Raw genomic sequence first — 21131 nt, forward strand, 5'->3', positions numbered from 1 at the left:
GATGGATTAATCCCGCAGGGTTTCTTTCAGGGACAATGAGTTTTCAGCGAAATAACACACGGCCAGGAGCTGAAACACACTGCTCATGCGGTTAAAGGGGTCTTTAGAGCCCAAGGAGGAAGTGGGAGTGTTACAAATGCTTGGATGGCCCTGTGCAAAGTTCTAACATGAATCCCCTTCGGATCTCATGGAATTACACAGGGGAAAAGGGGGAATCTGGCAAATGCAGTTACAAGACATTTAGCATAAACTGTGCTACCATGTGCCTGCAACAGAAGTCCAACTGTATCCTGGAAACATGATCAAACGTGTTTAGGCAAAAAAAACCTAAAAAATGCAGAAGTAAAGTTTTATGGCATCTTATTTTGTAACATTTACAAAGTATGATAAACCTGGGTATTTAAACGATCACTTTACATTGTTAAATAAAACAATGAAGCAATACAACAGTGCAAAGGGAAGCAGCCCGAGCCTGTGTCTGTTGAACCGCTGCCACATGAAAACGAGCAGAGAAATTACACTGTGGCAAAACACAGAGCCTCAGACAGAGCAGACGGGGGCGCAGAGTGACTCCACCAGTAAGGCAGGCTGAGTCCCCCCGTGAACGGCCATGGGCACCCCTGCTCGCAAGCGCTCTAGGGCATTCTAAGTGCCTTTCACACACAAGTCAAAAATAACCAAATCTCTTTTAGACCTGAACTGAAGTGACTGTAAGGGACAAGGATCAGGAGTTTCAGATCCTAAAAGGTGAGGACAAAGTCATCCCACAGGACAGCTTTAGACCAAATTGTGAAACACAGACCTGAGGACGCGAGCGGACATTAAGGACACAGCTGTGCTGCACGCTCACACTGCCCCACTGCACTGCACTTGAGGGCGTTTAGGGTTAAGTGGGGGTACACGTCTTTCCAGAAAGGGTTGTGAGAGGCTGGAGCAAGCTGAAACAGATTCCTCAAGATGTTTTCAGGAATGACAGATCTTCGGATCAGTCGGGCAGTAGCCACTACGTGAGCAACGTGGGTCGAATGTCCTCCACTCACGTGGATCTTCTCTTATGTGCTCGGGGTCACAGTCTTGACACAGCTGTGCCTGCAGCCTCCCACCACTGCCCTCCTGCAGTGGACTCGAAGATGTCAGATTCTTTAGATTCACCAAAGCACTCCATGATCACTCCAGTTTGAGACAGCACTAATCGAAGCTGCCACAGATTTATCGCACAGTCTAACACATGCTGCGATTTCCTTCTATCCACACACCTCGCGTATGAGGTTTGAGAACAGGGAGTAATTTCACCCTGGTGCTGCATCTCCTGGACTCCTGACAGAGAGCTGCCGTTAACACACATTCTTCCAATTCTGCGCAATTATCAGGTCCCTCTCCGTGTGCCCTCTGCTGTCTCTAAAGCAGCGTGATGCCGGGTGGAACTGCGCACACAGCGCACATAAACAGTAATCAACTGAAAAATCTTTTTAATTACCAATTCTGTCTTTACCGTAACACCTCTGGGGAAGAAAACCACAGCAGCAGCAGCAAACAGAACAGCCTGTTCCGCGGCCCAGTCACATGCCAACAGGAGCTTGGAGATGGATGAATCTGAGCTCTGCAGTGGCAGAGAAACCATAATGACCCCTCTTCTTTTCCAGGAATCCCAGCAATGAAACAATGTCCCGTCTGACCAGTCACCGGTCCCTTACATTCACACGGCGCAGACCCCAAAGTGTTTGTCAGGCCTAAAGGCCTTTCTAAGCGATGTCAGCAGCGGCTGCTATGTTTTCTTCCACCTGAGCTCCCCATTATTTAACTGGACCCCAAAATTCAACTGATGAGGTACTACCTAGACCTTTCTGAATTGTTTGCAGTCCTGGAACTAAAATGACACAAAAATGTCAGCTTTTCGAGAGCTGCAAACAAAGAAAAGGCCAAGATCCAGAAAGAGGGAACAAGGAGCGACACCTACTGGCCTTCGCCACCACTTCCAGCAGCAATCTGATGTGTCTTACAGGGGTCTCTCATCCCAGCAGGGACTGGGCCCCGTTTACAAGATCTGGTCAGATCAGGTTGGGGGTGGTTGAGCACCTGTATGACAGGTAAATGGCACACAGGTCAGAGGTCAGAAACCCTGGGGCAAGCAAATGAGCTGTTAGGGTTGCTTTTCAAGAAGGCAGTTTGGAGAGCTCTCCACGATACACATTGCCTCTTCCTTGACTCTGCATGCCCCCCCTGGCTTCACAACCACCTGGTTACCCACAAAGGCACGGAAAGAAGCCGGTGCTCCCAGGAAACGGTGTGGAAAAGAGGAAGGTCGGATCGCAGGCGGGGCGTCTGTGCCGTGCGTGACAGCCGCCAGTGCTCCTCTCCCGGCTCAGCTGGCTTGAATTGGGCACGGGCCGCGATGCGGCGCCTCACACAGCCGCGCTGTGCGTGTGCATGTGTCCTGCCATACGGTGAGTGCTGACATCCAAATGGAAACCGCATGTGTGCATTCTTTGGAAAAAGAAATTAGGGTTCCAAATTGGACCTGCAAATATTTCTTTAATTGTTTTTTACGGGCTGGACCATTCATAACTTAAAATGGAAAAAGTGAGTAAGCAGACTTGGCTTGGGGCGTTGATAATAATAGACAACTGCGGAACATCAAAGCAGGCAGCTATCGGAGCAGAGGGGTCCCGATCGCAGAGCTCCTCACACATGTTGTTTCACTTAGCTCAAACATGCAGGCAAACTGGAAGCTGGGTCCAGACAGTGTGTGCACAAGTCTTTGCACTGTAAGGAAGGATACTAACACGAGGGGGGTCATCTGAGGCTGGACAACTCATTTACTGGCCAGTAACAAGCCAGCTGTTTCCTGCAGGATCTGAGCAAACCAGCTTCAATAACACAAGGGGGCACTGTTCCAGACCCCCGCCATCCTTTGTGTATGCGTATGCGTATGCGTCTCCTCTTTGCCCTCAACACACTCGAGGACTACTATCCCAGTTGTACCTGTGGGTCCTAGTTTCATCCACCGGGTTGGCTTTGTCAAAAGCTGAAGGTCAGGAAAGGTTGAAAGCTGATACAGATCAATGCCGCAGATGCAAATTTCAACAATTGTGTTTTCTCAGATACCAAAAAACAGACATCAGATATTCTTGCTTGTATTTAATTAACTCAAATTACATATGATGATCTATCTTACCAGAGACCTACCACTGTTTTCTCAAATGACAGCCAAGCGCTCAGCTGGTTAGAACCTTATTTTGTACTTCCAAGTGCTGCATTCTTGCAGGAGCCTCAGGAAAACACTGGTCTCATGTTCGGCAGAGCTATTTGAAGAATTTAAACCGTCAAACTTTCGGAGTGACGAGAGAGAGGTAAAAATGTGGGCTGAGAGACTATCTTAGGAGAGACGGCAACAAGGATAAGGATGACGATAACAGGCACTCACCCGCCGAGCCAGCCCCAGGGCGATGTAGCACTTCTCCCCTGCATCCGCAATCTCCACCTCAAAATAATGGCTGCGGGTGCTGAGAGGATAGCGAGCCTGGGCCAGTCCCACATCCATTATACTCTTCCCCTTGCCCACGTACTCCAGGACCTGAGGGGCAAACAGCCAGACCGGCAGTGAGACAGGCAGCCCCTCAGACTGACGCACACAGGCAGAGAGACAGATAGACCCTCAGACTGACGGACACAGGAAGTGAGACAGGCAGCCCCTCAGACTGATGCACACAGGCAGTGAGACAGGCAGCCCCTCATACTTACGCACACAGGCAGTGAGACAGGCAGCCCCTCATACTTACGCACACAGGCAGTGAGACAGGCAGCCCCTCATACTTACGCACACAGGCAGTGAGACAGGCAGCCCCTCAGACTGACGCACACAGGCAGTGAGACAGGCAGCCCCTCAGACTGACGCACACGGGCAGTGAGACAGGCAGCCCCTCAGACTGACACACACGGGCAGTGGGACAGGCAGCCCCTCAGACTGATGCACACAGGATGAGACAGGCAGCCCCTCAAACTGACGCACACAGGCAGAGAGATAGAACCTAAGACTGACGCACACAGGCAGAGAGACAGACAGCCCCTCAGACTGACGCACACAGGCAGAGAGACAGACAGCCCCTCAGACTGACACACACAGGCCCCTCAGACCGACGCACACAGGCAGAAAGACAGGCAGCCCCTCAAACTGACGCACACAGGCAGAGAGATAGAACCTCAGACTGACGCACACAGGCAGAGAGACAGACAGACCCCCAGACTGACGCACACAGGCAGTGAGACAGGCAGCCCCTCAGACTGACGCACACAGGCAGAGAGACAGACAGCCCCTCAGACTGATGCACACAGGCAGAGAGACAGACAGCCCCTCAGACTGACGCACACAGGCAGTGGGACAGGCAGCCCCTCAGACTGACACACACAGGCAGAGAGACAGGCAGCCCCTCAGACTGACACACACAGGCCCCTCAGACCGACGCACACAGGCAGAAAGACAGGCAGCCCCTCAGACTGACGCACACAGGCAGAGAGACCAGCAGTTTAGAGAGTCAACCAGTCAGTCAGTGTGCCACTCAATCACTGTGTCAGCAAAAAAAAACAAAATCACACAAGGTATGGGTACATAAAATTGCATTTCCGGCATTTACAAATACTTAATAAAATTGTGGGGGAAGAATGAAGATTTCTAAAGGAACTCAACTAAAAAAGACCCAATTACCCAATTACTTAGGATATCAGTCATGAAAAGAGGATGTTTAATACATGTTTAATTATATTCCTGCTTAGGAACTCAGGAAGCTGGTTGCAACATGTCCCTTTCTGATGAAATAATGACGGAGATGGCTACAACCCCCCAAAGCTTCATCGTCACTTCAGTGCACAAAAAGGAAATCGGTGGAAGCCTGGACAGCAGGCAAGATAGAAAATTCTGTCTAAAGGTCAGAGGAACCTCCTCTGTGTCTAGGAATGCACAAACATCAACAAGACCAGGCAGAGACACGAGTTCCTCTGCAGTGACGTCAACTCCCCTCTCCCTGTCTTCCCCCGGGCGTCCGCACCCAGGCCTGGCCTGGCCACCTCGCCTCAGCTGTCCGCCATACACGTCTCCGCTTCCCAGCAGCCGAGAGGAAGAGTTGGGAAAACTGGGAAAAACCAGCTCGGTACATGTCGCAAGACCCCTCCACTCGTCTTCGACAACCGGCGGGAGAGTTCTGGGACACGGCGGGACCTCTCCTGTCCGCCGGGCTGCCGAGGCTGGGTCACGATTCGCAGTCCAGGGCAGGAAATGAGATGCTGTCGAGCTTTATGCTGCTTTACCAGCTGCCCCAGCTACTACAGCCTCAGGGCTTTCGATGTGCAAGCCAGCCCCAGAGCACCAGGTGTCAGCGTTCGCTGGGTCATTCTGGTGAGGGCCGCTGAGCAGGACATCATACACTTAAGAAGGCTCCACGGCCGAAACGTTGTGTTCTCTTTCTTCTTTTTTTCAGCATGGAATAAACCTATTACTTGTTCCTTTGCATCATACACTTACTGTGCTGGAGCTCAGGTTGCCATTTTGTGATCTGGTTACATTTTCAAAGGGCACGCGGTGGACCCCCCCACCCCGCAGCCTGCTCGAACGAAGTCACCCCTTGGGGAGCCCCAAAACCAGTGTCTAATCTTTCGGTTCACACGCTGCACAAGCAATGTCTGACCGACTGTTCGCCTCCCCCAAAAAAAGAATAATAAAAGCAATTACACATATTTGTTTTGCTATTCATCAGTGTAATTTGTAGAAGCAACGTCATCCTGTTAGACCTGAAATGAACTCAGATTTGTGCTGGCTGCCTGCCTCTATCCGATCTAAGTGCTCCTGGTCTTGACATTCCTGGCCAGAAGTCCAGGATGGGGCTCAACTCACGAAGAGGAGCGAAGGTGCTGCTGAAGATGATTTTTCTTCTATTATCACCAAAGAAAGGAAAACAAGAACTTAATATTGATATTAACCTTTGTCAAGATCAGCAAGATGCATGTCCTCACATAAACCGGTATCAGTGGGCGTGGAGCTGCTCGCAAACCTTCGCTGAGGTGACGAAAGAAAAGGGCCGAAGCAAAGGTTTCCGAGCAGCGACGCCCACTGTTACCTCCTGCACTTGCAGCTGGACTCTTCGCAAACATCTCTGCTGGACTGTCGCCTGTCAGGCAGAGAGTTTAGGAACTTCCTGTCTGCCCACCGCTTGGCGCGACAGGGGCAGCACACAAGTAATTCTGAACAGTACTGCACCTGCACATCGCCACCATGCTCGTTGTTATTAAAAAGACACGGCTCTGCTTGGGGGAGACAAGGAGTGCTGACGCTGAAGTACTTTGGAAGTGCCTTGAAAAAGGTTGCTCTGGGCCCCCAGTGAGTGCAGGCCTGGCGATAGAGCCTGCCCGCAGGGATGAGTCACAGCTTGCAAACAACGCACCTGCTGTGCGCCGCCACACCTGAGGGGCAGAACCGAACGGCGGCCTCCGTGCCAAACACACTCCGCCGCAAATGCCAGACCCGGGGCTCACTCATCGCTCTGCACCGCGCCATACATTACACAGTTGCACGCGGCACGGGCACCGCGGCCTTAATTACCAGTCTTAATGCCGGTTTCAGGTGTCGGAGAGGCACCGAGATGCTGCTGCCACTTAATCTGACGCCAAAACAAGTTGTGGCGTGCCCCTCTGGTTACCATTTTGTTTTTTTAGGGAGTGCACTCCGCTCCAAAATCCCACACAGCTGGCACCACCGCCTCGCGGTGGCGAGCCTTGTGATCCCGGGGCACAGAGCAGAGCTTCTCCAGGACCCGGCTGTGGGGAGGTAATATGACTGAAAAAACAGCATATCAGGGCTTCACAGCAGCATCAGCTCTAGTCAATCTGTTCTGGGGCTGAGCAGGTCCCGTCCCCCAGAGCTGCTCCACTGACCAATGCTGATCAGAGGAGTTAAAAAGAGGGACAGTTAAATTCATTCAGTAGATACGCTTTCAGATATAAAACCACGGCAGAGCTGAGGATACCTTTGCAAATAATTACAGATGTCTTTCACTATACAACAATGACAACCTGTCCTCTAGAGCCCCAATTTAAAAAAGGTCTGCAATTGAGGAATTCTGGGAATGAGACACGGAGGCAGCCTCTCAGATGGATTCTGCCCAGGGCAGCATCTCCGGTGACCAGGACAGGTCCACGCAGTGTCCTGCCCCGTACCCTGTGCGAGCTCACCTGGTCCTCACTGCCCAGTGGATCTCTCTGAGAGAGCCACGTTACCCAGCCCCCCCCCCGCCACTCCTGCCAGCCCTCCAGCCCGGGCACACAGCGGGGGGCACCGGCCCGGACAGGTGAGAACACACATCTTGGGGTGGGCACGTGCCAACACACCGGCATCGAGATCGAAAACTCCGGGGAAAAAATCGTTTATCTTTAATACAAGCACGTTTCTTTTCCTTTTTCATTTTAAGACCAGCTGTGACATTACATGAATGTATATGGATACGATGTCTTTCGATGCATCTGTCTGTGGCTGACAGACAAGAAATCTAGGATTACAGACGTGGCCTAAATCCCTCGATTATCCCGCGTGAAATTCAGAAAGCTCTTCCGAACCTGCCCTGCGCCACCGCCAGGCCTACGCAGCTTCCTGTGGGTAAGGCCGCGCCACGCAGACGGGATTTTAAAATGCTTCACAGGAGGGGAAGGAGAATCCGTTAACCGCAAGAGCGGCTTCCAGAATTCCAAGTTGCTCGATTCAGCAGCTGCTGGATGGCAGAAGTGAAGGTCTACCATCTTCCCGCGCGGCAGCTCGTTCTCGTTCCAAAACCAGTCCTGCCGCCACGCACGCGACTCGGGTGGGTCGCCCCCTGGAGACGGGTGTCAGTGCCCCCCCCCACGCCTCCACACCTCTCCAGGCCTGGTGCTTTGGCCCTCCACATGCTGCTTTAATTACTCCGAGATTTCCGCGTGCTAACACAAAGCAGTCGGCAATGGAAAAAATCCGAAGACCCGTTTACAATTTTTGGCATTCCTGTTTATTTCTAGCATTCGCCGCGCGTCAAAGGGGCAACGTTGCCTGGGGGGGGGGGGGGGAGAACAACTGCCCCCCTCCTTCCCTCACCCCGACTCCGGCGCCCTTTCCTGGGACAGGTTCCTCCTGCAGCTCCTAGCGCGCAGAGCCCAGCGGCTGAGCGGGGGGGCGTACGTGCCTGGGGAAGGTAAGATTCCCTTCGGTCCACGGAGGGCGTGTGGAGCCGAGGCGGCAGCCCAGCGTGGGATCTGGGCCTGCGGAGAGCCACGCCCTCGCCGGGCTGCACGCTCCAGAGAGTCTTAATAAAGCGCGCAACGGACCGGCTGCCATTTCAAAGACCGCAATCCAGGTCCCTAATGAAGGGATCAGAGCTCGCGCTCGGCTGCAAAAAAACACACACACAGAGAGGGAGGACGAGAAGGGTAAACAAACACAAATGCACAGCCCGCGCTGTGCAGAATGACAACGAGCGAATGCCTGCTTTATTAATTCCATACTGCGGCCACTGCAGCCCGACCAATTTGAACTCTTATTGCACCGAGTGGAAAATTCAACAAAAATCAGGCAAGTTCAGAAACAAGGAGTCTCTTTTTTTTTTCCCCCCTGCTGCTGCTGGTTTGTTTGCTGGAGGTCTGGCCCTCGGCGAGCGCGTGAGGACCCACAGATGGCCAGTGCGTGTGTGCGTGCCCCGGCGAGCACTTCTCACTCTCAATGAAATAGCTTTCAATTTACTCAGCAAGCCAATGGAAACAGTGCCGAGAAAAACATTTTACACACACAGGCCAGCGGGGTGTCTGCACGTAAATGTGAGGCAGAGTACAACTGCAGTAAAACGCCCTGACCCCAGCCTGCCCGACACCAGGACTGAAACTTATCTTGGTGGACTTTTTGTGCCCGTACACTTATATAGCGCTTTACAGGTAATGGGGACCCCCCCCCACCACCAATGTGCAGCACCCAACTTTGGTCACCTTTTAACCCCACAAGACACAAGCATCTCACCCTGTCCTATTCTATATATTCAGTGCAGTCTGTAAGTATTTGGACAGTGACACAATTTTTGCTGTTTTGGCTCTGTACTCCAGCACATTGGATTTGAAATAAAACAATGGGTATGAGGTTAAAGTGCAGAATGTCAGCTTTAATTTAAGGCTATTTACGTCTATACTGGGTGAACCCTATAGGAATCACAGCCCCCTTTTTATACATAGTCCTCCCATATTAGGGGACCAAAAGTAATTAGACAGTTGGCTGCTCAGTTGTTCCTTGACCAGCTGTGTGTTGTTGCATCATTAGTTCATGCAAAAGAGAGCTAACAAAAGGTCTAGAGTTGATTCTTTGTGTGGCATTTGCGTCTGGAGTCTGTTGTTGTCTCTTAACATGAGGACCAAAGAGGTGTTAATGCCTTTAAAGCGGACCATCATGAGGCTGAAAAATCAGAATAAACCAATCAGAGACATAGCCAAAACATTAGGTGTGTCAAAATCAACTGTTTGGTACATTGTTAAGAAGCAAGAACACACTGGTGAGCTTAGCAATAGCAAACGACCTGGTAGACCACGGAAGACCACAGTAGTGGATGACCGAAGAATACTTTCAATCGTGAAGAAAAACTGACTGTTGAACAGATCAGAAACACTTTCCAGGATGTAGGCATAGATGTGCCAAAGACTACCATAAAGAGAAGAATACACCAGCATAACCTCAGGAGGTTCAACACAAGATGCAAACCACTGGTAAGAAAGGCCACAGAAAGGCCAGGTTACAGTTTGCTGAAAAGTACATAAAAAGCCTCTAGAGTTCTGGGACAAAGCCTTATGGACAGATGAGACAAAGATTAACCTGTACCAGTGTGGTGGAAGGAGAAAAAACGGACCCGCTGATGATCCAAAGCATACCACCTCATCTGTGAAACATGGTGAAGGCAGTGTCATGGCTTGGGCATGTATGGCTGGCAGTGGAACTGGCTCACTTGTCTTTATTGATGATGGGACTGCAGACGGCGGCAGCAGGATGTGTTCTGAAGTGTACAGAAGCACCTTACCTGCTCAGATTCAACCAAATGCTTCAAACTCATTGGAAGGCACTTCATTTTGCAGTAGGACAATGACCCCAAACATACTGCTAAAGCAACTATGGAGCTTTTCAGGGCCAAAAAGTGGAATGTTTTTGACTGGCTAAGCCAATCACCAGACCTGAATCCCACTGAGCATGCATTTCACTTACTGAAGACAAGACTGAAAGCAAAAAGCCCCCGAAACAAGCAGGAACTGAAAATAACTGAATTACAGGCCTGGCAGAGCATCACCAGGAAAGAAACCCAACGTCTGGTGATATCTATGGGTCACAGACTTCAGGCAGTCATCAATTGCAAAGGATTTGCAAACATGCCAAATTTAATTTAAGATTATGTTAATGTGCCCAATTACTTTTGGTCCCATAAAATGGGAGGACTATGTATGAAAAGGGCTGTGATTCCTATATGGTTTACCCAATAAATATAGATGTTAATACCCTTGAATTAAAGCTGACATTCTGTACTTTAACCTCATAGTCATTGTTTCCCTTAAAATCCAATGTGCTGGAGTACAGAGCCAAAACAGCAAAAATTGTGTCACTGTCCAAATAATTATGGACTGCATTGTATGTGCTGAGACGTGCATTTCAAACTGGGAAAAGGAGGAATGTCTTTATCTGAAAGTTTGTGTGGAACTGGTACTCTGGTTTCCTTCAAGAAACAGCTGGATGAGATCAGCTACCTGCAGTGTAATTAGCTGGAGAGGCTGAAGGGCGTCCTGGCCTTTGTAACCTTTCTTATGTTCTTTGAAGCAAAAAATACGCACCTTTGTTTTGATTTGTTTTGCTAATCGGCCACCTTTTCAACTTTCATGCCCTGACATCACTTGCACTTTGTGAAAAGGGGTCACACCTAGTCATACCTCCTGCCTCTCTTGAAGCTGACTAATGGGGAACCAGTCCTGATCTCATCTCAGGCCACCCGGGCCTTCCTGCACTCTGGCAGCGGTGCTGACAGACAAGTCTCCACAAGGCGGGGGGGGCAGGGGGCGCAAGGGGAGGGTGATGGCCTGTTTAGTTCCCCTGTTGCCTGAGATACAGGCATGGAGAAGGGGTCACAACTGGCCGGCTCAATCAGTGGTTCCCAATCCTGATCCTGGTGACCCACGTGCCTGCTGGTTTTTGTCCTAGCAGAGCCCTCTGTTACACAATCAGACCCTTCACTGACTTAATAATAAGTGAGTTTGAGATTAAATTCAAATTAATAACACAGACGAACAGCACCTGCACTGACTAGTCAGCGCTCTGTGGGAACACGAGAGAGAGAGTGGGCGGCAGTCTCATCACAACTGGTCCAGATCACATGCAAATTGGGTTTTGACAAGTAAATTCTCACACGATGCAGCACAACTGCAATAAATTAACAGAAAAAAAATTCCTTTACAAAACAAGCCTTTGTAATTCTTTCTAAGGAATTGATGTGGACTGTGACGTACAGCTCTGATCAAGTGCTGTTCCAGAGTGATATTCAGCAATGAAGGAATCCTGCTAAGACTGACTTGTTCTGTCCGTGGGCTCCTCTAATGGCAAAAGCTCTTCTCCCTGCCTCTGCAGAATGAGGTATCATCTCCTCCTGCTCCGATGTGCCAGATGTGCCATTTGTAACCTTATATAACACAGGTGCCAAACTCCAGACCTCCTGGGCTGGAATCCAACAGGCTTTCCAGGTGTCTCAAAATCTGCAACAGCTGAAGACCAAAGAAAGGTGTTCAACTACCCAGAGTCACGCACAACTGCAAGATAATCTCTGAAAATCATCCGACTGTTCCCAGCTATATGGTCTCCGTTGCTGCCCTGCGAGTTCAGGGTCTTCCAGGCCACCCTGAAAACACTGGTTTCTACAGACTGGTAACACCATCACCACTGACCTCTAAAGCTCCATATCCAGCATTTAGGTAGTGACCCTGAAGATCACCTGGATGCTGCCCTGCAAGCATACAGGCCGAGAGATAGATCCTCCTCACAGTAACTGAGAGAAAACCTGAAAAGATGCCAGTGTAGACCTGTCCAACAGCCTATACTGTGTCACTTCCAGGTCAAGGACTGGAGGCCTGTGACTGCGCTGAACTAACACCTTGGTGTCTTCATCGTTCTGTGGTTTGGACACAGTGTGTTAAACCAACCCGCAGAGCGCCGGCCAGGTATATACTGACAGCCCCGTCGGAACCAAAATACTCATCAAACACCCATTAGCGCAAAACGTAACCCCCCAGCTCCTCTAAAACTGTTTATTTTGGCATTTTAGAAGCCCCTATCCTCACTTTTAAATGGTGGAATAACAGGGTTTAAACTACATTTTTCTGTGCTGATGACACGGCGGTTCACACGGAATTAAAAGCACTCCAAAAATACACCGGCAGCTCTTTAAGAAGGGCAGGTTGGCCCCCGCAGCCAAACAAGCTGGCTCCTGCGTGATGGCGTCCATGGGCACAAGTCTGAAGAGGAAGGTCTGCCCGTCTGCTGCTGTGTGCGCACGTGTGTGTGTCAGTGTTTACCCATGTGCTGGTGTGCACGCACATGTGTGTCAGTATTCACTCGTGTGCTGGTGTGCGTCACTGTTCACCCGTGTGTGTGTGTCAATGTTTACCCATGTGCTGGTGTGCACGCACGTGTGTGTCGGTGTTCATCCGTGTGTTGGTGTGCTCACACGTGTGTGTCGGTGTTCACCCGTGTGCTGGTGTGCATCGGTGTACACCCATGTGTTGGTGTGCGCACGTTTGTGTGTGTCTGTGTTCACCCGTGTGTTGGTGTGCGCACGTGTGTGTGTCAGTGTTCATCCGTGTGTTGGTGTGCGCACGTGTGTGTGTCGGTGTTCACCCGTGTGTTGGTGTGCGCACGTGTGTGTGTCGGTGTTCACCCGTGTGTTGGTTTGCGCGCACGTGTGTGTTTCGGTGTTTAACCATGTGTTGGTGTGGTGCACATGGCTTAGCTCAGGAGGAAGAGTGTGAGTGCCAGAGGGCTCAGTCTCGATGAATGTGCAGGTAGTATTTGTTGGTTACGGGTTTCTAAGGAGTTCCCAAAATATTTCTGCTGCTCGGCAAAATTCCTCTGTCAAGTTTGCGGGAGGGCAGGGAGCCCCCGGCTACAGCGCAGGGGGAGGATTAGTGGGAACTCAAATTCCTCAGCAAAGGGCGAGAGCCTTAAACACAGTCCGCAGCCATCTGGCCAGCAGGCAAAAGCCTCCTAGATTTCCCTTGCGCAAAACAACGAATCAAAGTGCAAAGTGCGGCTCAGAATACAGTACGTCACCATTTAAAGATCTTGTGCCGTGAAACACCCAGCGATGCCATGCTGCTGTCTCACACCTCAGCCCTCAAAGAGTTGCCTCCTGACACACAGGAAGCCCTGCGCCGGTACAGGGGGGCGAGGCACTGCAAGGTGCCATATTGAGCACATTGCGGCCACGGCACTGTAACAGCAGCTCTGGGCAGGAGACAAAAGCAATCTCATAAATCAATACGCAGCACTGCTCCAGATTCAGAGGTGTGACCCCCAGGACTCCACCCTTATACTATAACACCTGTCAGTGTAATCTCAACCTCTTGTGGATGTCTGAAGTAAGCAGCCCATCCTGGCCGCTGAACCCAACACACTGCCTTCTTCCGGGCAGGAAACGGCCAGATTTGATCCGTGGATCCATAAGTTACCAGCAACCAAATGGGTAAGATTGTTGGAATGGTCTCCTCTTGCCTGCGACCTGTCTTGTGTTCCCTTGAAGTTATCTCCTGTGGCTCAAGAGGCTACGCTGAGAGGACCGAGTTAAGAGACTAGCAGCGGGGCTTTATAGCGATGTTTTGGGGGCACAGGACTATCATGCAATGATGCCTGACTTTCTAAAGCGCGGTATGGCAGTTCAAAATTTTCCACGGAAGTCCCCCCTTAAGGATGTTACACAGAGCAGCTGAACACAATGAAGTCGACATCATCATTAAGGCAGAAAAGATCCACTCTGTATATTCAAGGTATTTCAGACGTTAGGTGGTTTATGTAAGATAGGGCTGATTGAGTCCTGCGGGGGGTTCTTACTAATTCACAAAGTACCACTAACAACCCTTAAACAGCATGAACACCAAAGCAGTTTACTCTTTAAAAATCCATGCATGTTAAACAAATAACATTATCTGACCTTAACCCTGGGCTGTGGTACTTCAGGGTAACATGGACGGTAGCTTTCAAGGAGTTAGTAGGAGGCTGCAGTAATTACAAAGAGCTTTAGAATTGGTAGAGAGACCTTGAACGAAAAACCCTGTCTTAGCTTAATTCAGCAATTACTATAATTGGTCCAATTAAATCAAAGACCCAAAAGAGTCCCAAATCAGAGCGAGCACCCCTGCCGCAGGGGTCAGGACTGAGCACGAAGCGGAGTCCGCCAAGTTCTCGGCTTTTCCACCCCCTGCGGAGGCAGAGACCCCGCTGTCTCTCGCCAGCACTGCAGCTTTGGAAATGGAATCACGCTCCGTTTCCTAAGAGGACACCCTAGCTGACCGAATAACCTGCAGCAGGTCAACCTGATTCTCCGCAGGGCTGGGATCGCTCCCCGCGCTCCCTGTGACAATGCTGGCGCATGCAAATCGGACTTTGGGCAAACCGTGCCGGCCGAGGGGGAGCTCGGAAAATTCACGCCAAACGCAGACGTAGAGAAACCCGGCGCACTAACTCCCTGGCAAACTTCCACACGGATTCCCAGTGGGAAGGCTCCTCCGCCTGTCGGCCTAAGAGATAAGCAGTCGGAGCTGGATTTCAGCCCTGAATAGTCCACCTCCAAGAGCTGCAGCACATCATGCCAATAACCTGCCTTCACAGTCCCGGGCATGTGGAGTTGTCACCACCTTTTAATAACAAAAAAAAGAATAGTATTATGTCTTCAGGGAGGTAGTTGCCTCACAATAATTAGCTGCCAATGCCAACATGCAACCCAATTCCATTCGCACAAAACAAAAGTCACTGAACGTAATTAAATCCCTGGTTAAACGCGGTCGATACCCAGGCCCTGGCACGCATTGCACTTGTTTTCAGCTAGGAGACAGAGGGCAAAGACAGGGAAAGATGAGTGCGACATCAGCAAAAATGTACATACTCTGCAACAGCAACAGTCTGCAGTTAAAAGCTTCCTCCCCACCACCACTATTCTCCTGAGTGGGAGAGAGGACAGGTCTCAGTCTGCAAGAACAGATCTCTCTCCTCTCACTGGTGTACTGAGCAGCAGAGAGGACAGGCCTCAGTCTGCAGGAACAGATCTCTCTCCTCTCACTGGTGTACTGAGCAGCAGAGAGGACAGATCTCACTATAAGAGAGCAGATCTCTCTCCTGTCATTGGTGTCCTGAACAGGAGAGAGGACAGATCTCACTATAAGAGAGCAGATCTCTCTCCTCTCACTGGTGTACGGAGCAGCAGAGAGGACAGGCCTCAGTCTGCAGGAGCAGATCTCTCTCCTCTCACTGGTGTACCGAGCAGCAGAGAGGACAGGTTTCACAATAAGAGAGCAGATCTCTCCTGTCATTGGTGTCCTGAACAGGAGAGAGGACAGGTCTCACTATAAGAGAGCAGATCTCTCTCCTCTCATTGGTGTCCCAAATGGGAGAGAGGACAGGTCTCAGTCTGTAGGAGCAGATCTCTCTCTCATTGGTGGCCCAGGTGGGAGAAAAAAAACAAAGATCTCAGTCTTGTTAGCTCATAGCAGAGCCCCCAGCAGGAGAGGATGGTGACTCGACGATGTTTTCCTCTCAAAATGTCAAGATCTACGTCTGGAGCTCTGACACAGTGCAGGAGGGAAACAGTGACTTTTCCGGCTCGTGTTACAGCACCTTTCGATTTCTCAACCTCCTGGCACACTGTGCGTTCTTTTCCTTTCTTTTTCCATGTGGGCCGAAGACCTCTGACGCTCATGTTTGTTTGCAGTGACTATACTGACGTGTTTTCAGGTTGCCGGCTCTTTCCGGTATCGACTTTCAACCTCCCTAAAACGGCGTCACCGTTGCGGGTCGGCTCGGCTCCGACACTCCAGAACCCAGCTCGGCTGACTCCTGTGCCGCCGCTGTCCCCCCGCATGTCCTGCAGGATTAAAGAGCCACCCGGCCCCCGAGGTCAGCCCCCCCTTCGAACACCGAGACAAAGGCAGAGGAAAACCGAAACCGCGCGTCACGAAACTGGCACCCGCTCAGCTTTCTACAGCGAGAAGCACCTTGGAGGAAAGTCTGGGCCCATTTCAACATTATTATCCGCTGAACCTTTCACAACTCATTGTTCTCTTTAATTAGCGGTTGGAATTTGCAGTCGTTAACCAATTAAAAAACATTTAATTTCCTAAGAAAAAAGGAGGTTTTAAAATCTGAATCCATACAGCTCCAAGGGGAATTAGAAAGCTGAATTATTAAAATAAAAAAAACCCGAACTGCACACCTCAGCGCTTCACCAGTGGTTGTGAAGACATTCCTCTCAATTGCCAAAATACCATCGTTCGAATGCAGCCAAGGCTGCTGGGGATTCGGGCTGCTCTTCCCCCATTATAAAGCACGCTTTTGTGTGCTCTTGTGTAGGAATATGGGTGCTTTTCTTGTCCCGACAGTGAAATCCTGACGGAAAACAATCTTTCTTCCCCAAGTGACAGGATCGGCCGGTGCGTAACCACAACACTGGAGCAACACACTCCCGACAGGGGGAGGGGGGAGGAACGGGCGACGATCAAGATAACGACGCCGCTGCTGTCGGCCAACACGCTCGGGGGCTCTGCGACGGTCGTCTTCTCCGAGCCAGGAGACGGGTCCCGGAGAGCCCTGGAGAGAGCGTGCACTCCTCTCTGCCCCTCCTGGAACGCCGCCTCTGCTCGAGCTCGGCACGGTCGTAGGCCGTGAGCCCCCTTCAGCTTCAAACTGTGCTTCTGCCCCCCCCCACAACCCCGCGAGGGCTGAGATAACTGGATCTGTCAGAGCTGCCGAAGTCCGTAAATAAGAAAATAATTACAGTAGCAGAAGCCAGAGGGACATCTCCCTGCACCCCCCACGCACCCCACACCCTCCTCATTACTCATGTGCCCTGGGGTAGCTTGTAATTGTTTTGTAAGGAGATAATAGGTAATAAATTGACTCCATTTAATGGCTCGGCTTCTGTGCGCAGTCTTTAATTTCACATCTCTTACAGCTCCTGCACGAAACACGTGAGAGGATACATCAATCTCTCCCCAGAGCAGCAGCGCTGTCGGAGCCTCCTCCGGCTCAGCTGGGGCACGCACGCCCCGGCGAAACGTGCAGCTGGCAGCGCGAGACAGAAGCCTTTCTGTTGCCCATCAGGCTGCTCAGGAACTGGACTGCTGCAGCTTGGAATCGGGGAGACTTCTCACGCCGCGATCGGCCATAAAGGGCCTTCACAGCTGCACAAAGCTGCCACAGACAAACGCGCAGACCACAGACAGTTCCCACAATGCATTGCAAAAGTCACAACACTGGTCATATTGATTCCTACACTCAGCTAGCGGTTGGCTGCCCCCAGCCTCTGCTCCAATCGTCCCGGCCGTAAAGAGCCCAACCCTGGCAGGGGTTCCAGTGCACCCTAAATCCAGTGCCTGAGGAGGGGCGCAGGTCTCGGGCGCTGATCGCCCCTGCACTGAGGCCACCCGACACGGCAGCTGCTGGATCAGGGAACGGCTTTCCGTTTAGAAAGCGGGGAGCTGGAAACAGGGCCTTGAGGGACCGACCCGATTCCCGACATGCTCCGCAGGCGGGCCCCGCTGCCACTGTAGAGAGGGGCCAGGGCAGGTAGGGGCCGGAATCAGAAGACGAGGGGCGCGGCGATGCCCTTCCTGAGCACGTAGCACGCCCATCGCGATCCCAGTCTCGTGACTCACCCGCCTAATTATAGGGGGGCAGGGGGAGGGGCGCGCCTCCGGGGGGCTCTTCGGGAGGAATGCCGCCGATGCGGGAAGAGGGTGGCCTGTGGTTTCGCTCGGCAAGGTGACTCTCGGTGGGAGCGCAGGTTGCGTTGCTAGGGGCTAGGCAGCTGTGCGCTCCTTCTTTTTGTTCTCTCCCTTCTCGATTGTCAAAGAACAACAAACGCCTGAAATAAATCACCTGTGACTCAGGCCTCCGCTCACAGTCCCCGGGGATTTAACAGGAGACCCCCCGTTTTCTCTCCCCTCGTAAATCTGCCGCGGCACAGGAAGGCTCAGCGCGAGAGACAAGTCGGGACGCTGCGAGAGGCCCGGGGTGTGAGTCAGGAAGGGCCAGTCGTCAGACCCACGGCAGAGCCCGTGAGTCACAGTGAGGGCCGGGTCCGTTCCCAGGCCGGGCAGACACACATGCGCACACACACACACGCACGCACACCAGGCTGTCAGAGCTCACAAGTGAAAACCGCAACAGAACTGCTGAGCTCCGCCGTACCGCGCCTGAGAATTCAACACAGAAGAATGTGTTTGTTTTCACCTTAAAAACCCTCTTCTGACTGGTTTTCCTTTTTGTGTGGAAAACAAAAGCCGGTGACGTCCGTGACCTCGGGAGCGAGGCCCACAGAACGACACGACCCAACGGAACAGAAGCAGTTGCCACGGAAGGCTTCGCACCCAGATTGAGATCTGGAACTGACAGACGGCCACTGTTCTGGGGACAGAAGGCAACGGGAGACATTCAAAACTGAGAACAGGAGGAGGAGGAACAGCTCCACTTCGACAGCGTGGCTGGGGAGCTGGTTCCAGGCTCCTACCACTGTTGGTGCAAAACAGCCTTCGTTCCACGACGATCAGCAAAGTGCTGTATCTGTTTCACTGATTCCAGTAATACATATTAGAAATACAAATAACAAAACATGAATTTAGATCACTTCTACTGCTCATGTGTCTCACTTGACTGTAAAAAACCTCCCCTTAGGTTCCACACAGCACTCTGAAGAGCGCGGCTCTGCTGCTGTCTCGGTGGCTCTTGCCAGCGTCAGACCGGACAGAAGCAGTTGTGTTTACTGTGGCCCTGTTGCATCCAGATTCCAGGTTTTACAGGTCTGGGAATTTGGAGCGGATTACCTCCCACGCTCACTGCGGCGGTTTCCATGTCAAGGCTGACGGATCACTGCCATTCCCAGGGATCAGCACGTTCGCCAGCGTGACAAGAAAAAGCTCCTCTTGAGGCAAAGAGAAGAGACCAGAGGAGGTGCTGCTGGAAAAATCGGTTCAGTAGCTCTTGGGGATTTATGGATCGCCACAAAAACTTGTTTACGAACGCCTTTTCGACCTGTGTCGTCACTGTGTACTCGCGGCGGAGAGCCGCTGTCCTATACTGGACTTCCTCAGGTCAAACACAGAACAGGCTGTGTTTTTTTGTTTTTTAACGTCCCCGCTAAGCCAAACAAGAAAGTCTGCAAAACATTTTACTCCTTAAGCGGTTAACTACAGTTTATCCTGGCGCTCAGGCAGTAAACACTTCCTAACAAACCCTTCCCATCTGCCTCTGCCAGCTCATATTTACTTTATTTCAGTTATTTATTTGCTCAGCGTGGAGTGAAACCAAACAGCCCGACCGGTCCCAGTTGGCAGCAGCTGTCAGAGCAGGCAGGCGCTATCAGCCCTGGCATCTCCTGCTCCAGCATGAGCCACACCATGCTGGTGTCGGCTTCTTTTTCGGAGATAACAAAGCAAATTAAGAACAAAAAGCAAAGGATCGGAGCAGCTCACAGCTGCACAGGCCTCTAACCACATGTGAAGCCAGTCCAGGCCCTGAGAACTGCACTGCTACTTGCTGCTACCCACTGCTATGCCCTTCTGGGTTTTAACAAGCTGCAGGACCTTTATATACAAGCCAGTGCCAGGTTTCTGGATATTTATTGCTTTGCACTTTATTTCCGGACATGCAGTTCAAATAACATTCAATTCCCTGGCTCTGGTACAGTTCCATACTGCAGCTTCCAAAAATCTGAGCTACAAACTGCCATGTGCAGGGATTCTTCTCCGCTTCTCAGCAACGATTCAGAATGAGCTTCCTTAGCGCTAGAGTTGCATCTTGACAGCAGGCTACACATGCAGTACTGTCACAGCTCAGCAGCGCTCACAGAACCGGCAAGAGCCTCAGGTCGTTAGAAAGAGTGGAAAAAAAACAGAACGAAGAGATCATGCACAAAAATCGAAAGACTGCAGAGCTCACTTCTTATTTTAAAACCGTCAGCGGTTTTTCCTCAGGTCTCACATACAAGGCGACCCTGACAAGAGACACTAGACGATGAAATCAGAGGAGGGCTACGGACATCGGGAAAGTCCCCAGACAAAAGACAGCAGAATTTTCTATTCGTTAGGATGCCCATCAGTTTGCAAAAGGCTGCGAAGCAGGCTACTTGGCCATCCGGTGGTGGCTACCCCTCTCCATGTGCCGAGACTGGTGCCGCAGAGGGTGTGTCTCTGAAACATCACACTGCCCCCTTCTGCATCACCTCTGTAATGAACCAAGGAGAGGTGGGGCACTGTCACAGCACGCATTTCTGTAACCTGACACTACACTAGTCGCTGTTAGTCTGGGTGGTGCTGGGAAAGAGTGCAAGTGTGGGGGAAGGCACGAATCGGGACAGGCTGGGTTCTTACCGTGCCGCTGACCCGCACATCATGCAGGCGGCCCCACTCGTCCTCATGGCTGTCCACCATCATCACGCTGTCGTCCTCCTCCGACCCCCACTCCGCCTGCAGGTCCAGGCGCACCTCCTCCCCCAGGGAGTGCATCCCGATCGCAGGGAACAGTCCATCCGGGGACACCGGGACCACCACCGATCCAACCTGCACGGTAACACACTGCGGTGACTGGCACTGCCTGAACAGCTCTGAACACCACCACATGGACATCCATGTGGACCGGGCGCTCACCGGTGACTGATGCTGGCTTACGGCACTACTGTGTGCCAAACGCAGCATTTAAAGCCCACTGACTGAACACCGCACAGCAGCTCGGAGACTGGTCCCACCGCCACTCGGCGTCCGGCCGCATGGCGACTCGGCAGCTCGGCGGTTTGGCGCCTGGCTGCACAGCAGCTAAGCAGCCAGCGACCCGGCGACTGGCCTGCTCTGTAACAGGA

At 51.6% G+C, this 21131-nt stretch overlaps 1 protein-coding gene across 3 annotated transcripts in view; it reads right to left on the reverse strand.

The window, feature by feature from the left end:
* Positions 1–21131, reverse strand: part of spryd3 (SPRY domain containing 3) — a 44562-nt gene that overhangs the window by 13407 nt on the left and 10024 nt on the right. For all 3 annotated transcript variants that reach the window (XM_088635442.1, XM_088635433.1, XM_088635451.1), the window contains exons 6-7: positions 20647–20835; positions 3425–3574 (exon numbers count right to left, since the gene is read on the reverse strand). In XM_088635442.1, the coding sequence (XP_088491568.1) occupies positions 3425–3574; positions 20647–20835 (339 nt within the window). The remainder of the gene's footprint in view (positions 1–3424; positions 3575–20646; positions 20836–21131) is intronic.

Source organism: Lepisosteus platostomus, chromosome 1, assembly GCF_059453375.1.
Source record: "Lepisosteus platostomus isolate fLepPlt1 chromosome 1, fLepPlt1.hap1, whole genome shotgun sequence".
NCBI classification, from domain to species: domain Eukaryota; kingdom Metazoa; phylum Chordata; class Actinopteri; order Semionotiformes; family Lepisosteidae; genus Lepisosteus; species Lepisosteus platostomus.